This window comes from Penaeus vannamei, chromosome 5, assembly GCF_042767895.1.
Source record: "Penaeus vannamei isolate JL-2024 chromosome 5, ASM4276789v1, whole genome shotgun sequence".
NCBI classification, from domain to species: domain Eukaryota; kingdom Metazoa; phylum Arthropoda; class Malacostraca; order Decapoda; family Penaeidae; genus Penaeus; species Penaeus vannamei.
Genome location: NC_091553.1, coordinates 36,813,481 through 36,815,980, shown reverse-complemented (window position 1 = coordinate 36,815,980; position 2,500 = coordinate 36,813,481). Strand labels below are relative to the sequence as shown.

General features: G+C 48.0%; 1 protein-coding gene across 1 annotated transcript in view; it reads right to left on the bottom strand.

Moving 5' to 3' along the window:
• The window catches only part of LOC113827610 (uncharacterized), a 13,521-nt gene that overhangs the window by 6,279 nt on the left and 4,742 nt on the right, over nt 1–2,500 (bottom strand). The window contains exons 4-8 of the mRNA XM_070121643.1: nt 2,029–2,238; nt 1,410–1,522; nt 882–1,064; nt 215–712; nt 1–24 (exon numbers count right to left, since the gene is read on the bottom strand). The exon at nt 1–24 is cut by the window's left edge and continues 586 nt beyond it. Coding sequence (XP_069977744.1) covers nt 1–24; nt 215–712; nt 882–1,064; nt 1,410–1,522; nt 2,029–2,238 — 1,028 coding nt within the window. The remainder of the gene's footprint in view (nt 25–214; nt 713–881; nt 1,065–1,409; nt 1,523–2,028; nt 2,239–2,500) is intronic.

Genomic DNA, 2,500 nt, shown 5'->3' with positions numbered 1-2,500 from the left:
CCAGTAGGCTACGGCTTCTGGGGTCTGCAATTAGCCTTGCACTGAGCATCAAATGCGTGAAAACGGAGAAAAGCATCATGCAACAAATATATGCATTCTGATTATTACTTTAGATATTACATTTATTGTGCCTGACAGAGGTCAATGAATCTTCCAGTAACGATAAGAAATCCTCACATACATACCACTGACAACCAAAGCTAAGCGTGCTAACCTTCCGAGACTGGATGACCCACGAAGCATTGTTAGTATCCCAGAAGATGTCCGAGTGCAGATAGCCAATGATGGACGGGCGGCCGTCGATGTCTTCACCCAGAGTGTACTCCCGGTTGAAGGGCGAGTACCTGCACACAGCGGGTCCTTTCAAGTACAGCGTCGTACCGCTCGTGAACTCGCAGGCGAAGCAGAAGGAGTACGAATCGAGGCAGGCGATGTCGGACCAGCGGCCAGGAAAACTACCGGACAGCATAACGAGGCAATTCTCGACGGTGCCGCCGTTGGGCCCCGAACCCCGCCACTTCCCTTCGAAGCTCAGGGGGTTTCCGGACGCCCAGTACACCCACTGGCGCTCCGTGGCCTCGTCGTTCGCACCGAGCCACAGGAACGAGGACCCTTGGCCGCCCGAGCAATAGTCGGCCCGCTCCTTCGAGGACTCGTAGACCCAGTCGCTCTCCTCCTGGGTCAGCGGGACGGCCAGCATCCCGCCGAGGACCTGAGGAATAATACAGCTCCGGTGATACATGCAAACATACATATATATGTATATATATACATATATATACATATATATATACATATATATATATATATATATATATATATATATATATATATATATTCATACATGAGATTGAGATAGAGGGAAAACCAAAGCCACTAACGGCACACATGTGCAGCGATGACTTAAGCGAGTAGCGGTCGGGGATGACGACGAGCTCGCGCGTGGAGCGGTCACAGATGTCCTCCCGGCGCCGCGTCGTCAACCGAACCTCGCCAGTGATGTTCCAGCGCTGGTCCGACCAGGCCAGGATATCGCCTTCCTGGTCGTCTCTGCACGCCGCCACCTGGGGAGAAGATATTGGAAGTATGTGGCGTGTGAAGGAGTATGAGATTGTGCTGTAGTACATGTGCATGAGATGCACTAGTCAGAAACAGTATTCTTAATTATTTATAAAAGTGCTTCACAAAAGGAAGTTCAGACTACATCTATTAAGCATACTCCGTGAAATACTATATATGTATATGTGTGTGTGTGTGAAGGAGAGGAAGAGAGAGAGAGAGTCAGTGAGTCTGTGTGTGTGGAAGTTAGAGAGAATGGGAGAAACAAAGGGAAAGTCTTAAGGTGTATGTGTTGGAGTCTACTTGAGTTTGACAAGTATTCAGACAACATTCTCCCTCAGCTCCCCTACCCTTGCAATTGTCCTATCATCCAAAACTCTTTCCCAGAAGTTCAGTTCCGTGATCTCGCCGCTGAAACTCTGGTCGCGCTGAAATCCACCGCCAAACGCGTCTTGTTCTTGGCCTGTGCAAAGGTAATAGGAATGATCATGGTAGCAATAATGATTATAAAAAACAGTAATGATAATGGTAATCATATGATTATAAAACGTAGAATGATATCAGTAGTAATAACTAGGGCAATAGTAATAATAGATTCAGTAAGGGCACTGATAGTACAAAAGTGGTAATAACATGGATAACAGCAGACATGTTAATGCAACCAATGGTAGAGAGAGAGAGAGAGAGAGAGAGAGAGAGAGAGAGAGAGAGAGAGAGAGAGAGAGAGAGAGAGAGAGAGAGAGGATGATTAAAACAAATGGATCATCAACTATATAAAGGCATTCATGAATAATAGCAAAGATGTCCTTCAACGAATTAAACTTCCGCAACCAGTTTTAGTATCAGAATAAAGGGGGGGGTAGGGGGAGAGAGAATCAACAATCAAGGACCCTGACTATTATAGCAAGCTGCTTTTCTACATTTGCGATTAAGCTTAATACCGGACACACGCAAGGCAGGGCACCGTACCGATCACATACGCCCCATTGGGTTCGAGAGGCCCGGGCTCCTTGGGCAGACTCCCCTCGGCCTGTCGCTCCCCGTCCAGGAATATCCTCCAGGAGGCCGACCCGTGGGCGTACGTGAAGCAGAAGTGGGACCAGTGGCGGAGGGGCGTGTTCAGATTGGTCTCAGCCCACTTGCTGTGTAGGGAGACCTTGTAGCCGGACATGCGGTGGTCTGGGGGTCGTAGAGGGAAGGAGAAAGAAAAGTGGTGAGTTAGTGAGTTGTACGTGGGAACTATAGTGGAGATAGGCCTTGTAGCCAGACCTGTAGTGCAACGATGATGAAGGATAGGTAGGGGGATGGTTTAATCGGTTGTAAGTGGTTATTGTAGGTGGTTGTGGAGGATATATAATTGTTGAGGGTTGGTAGAAATTGAGTTTGGGTGATGGGGTTGAGGGAGGAAGAAGAGAAGGAAATATAAGGGGATGGGAGAAAG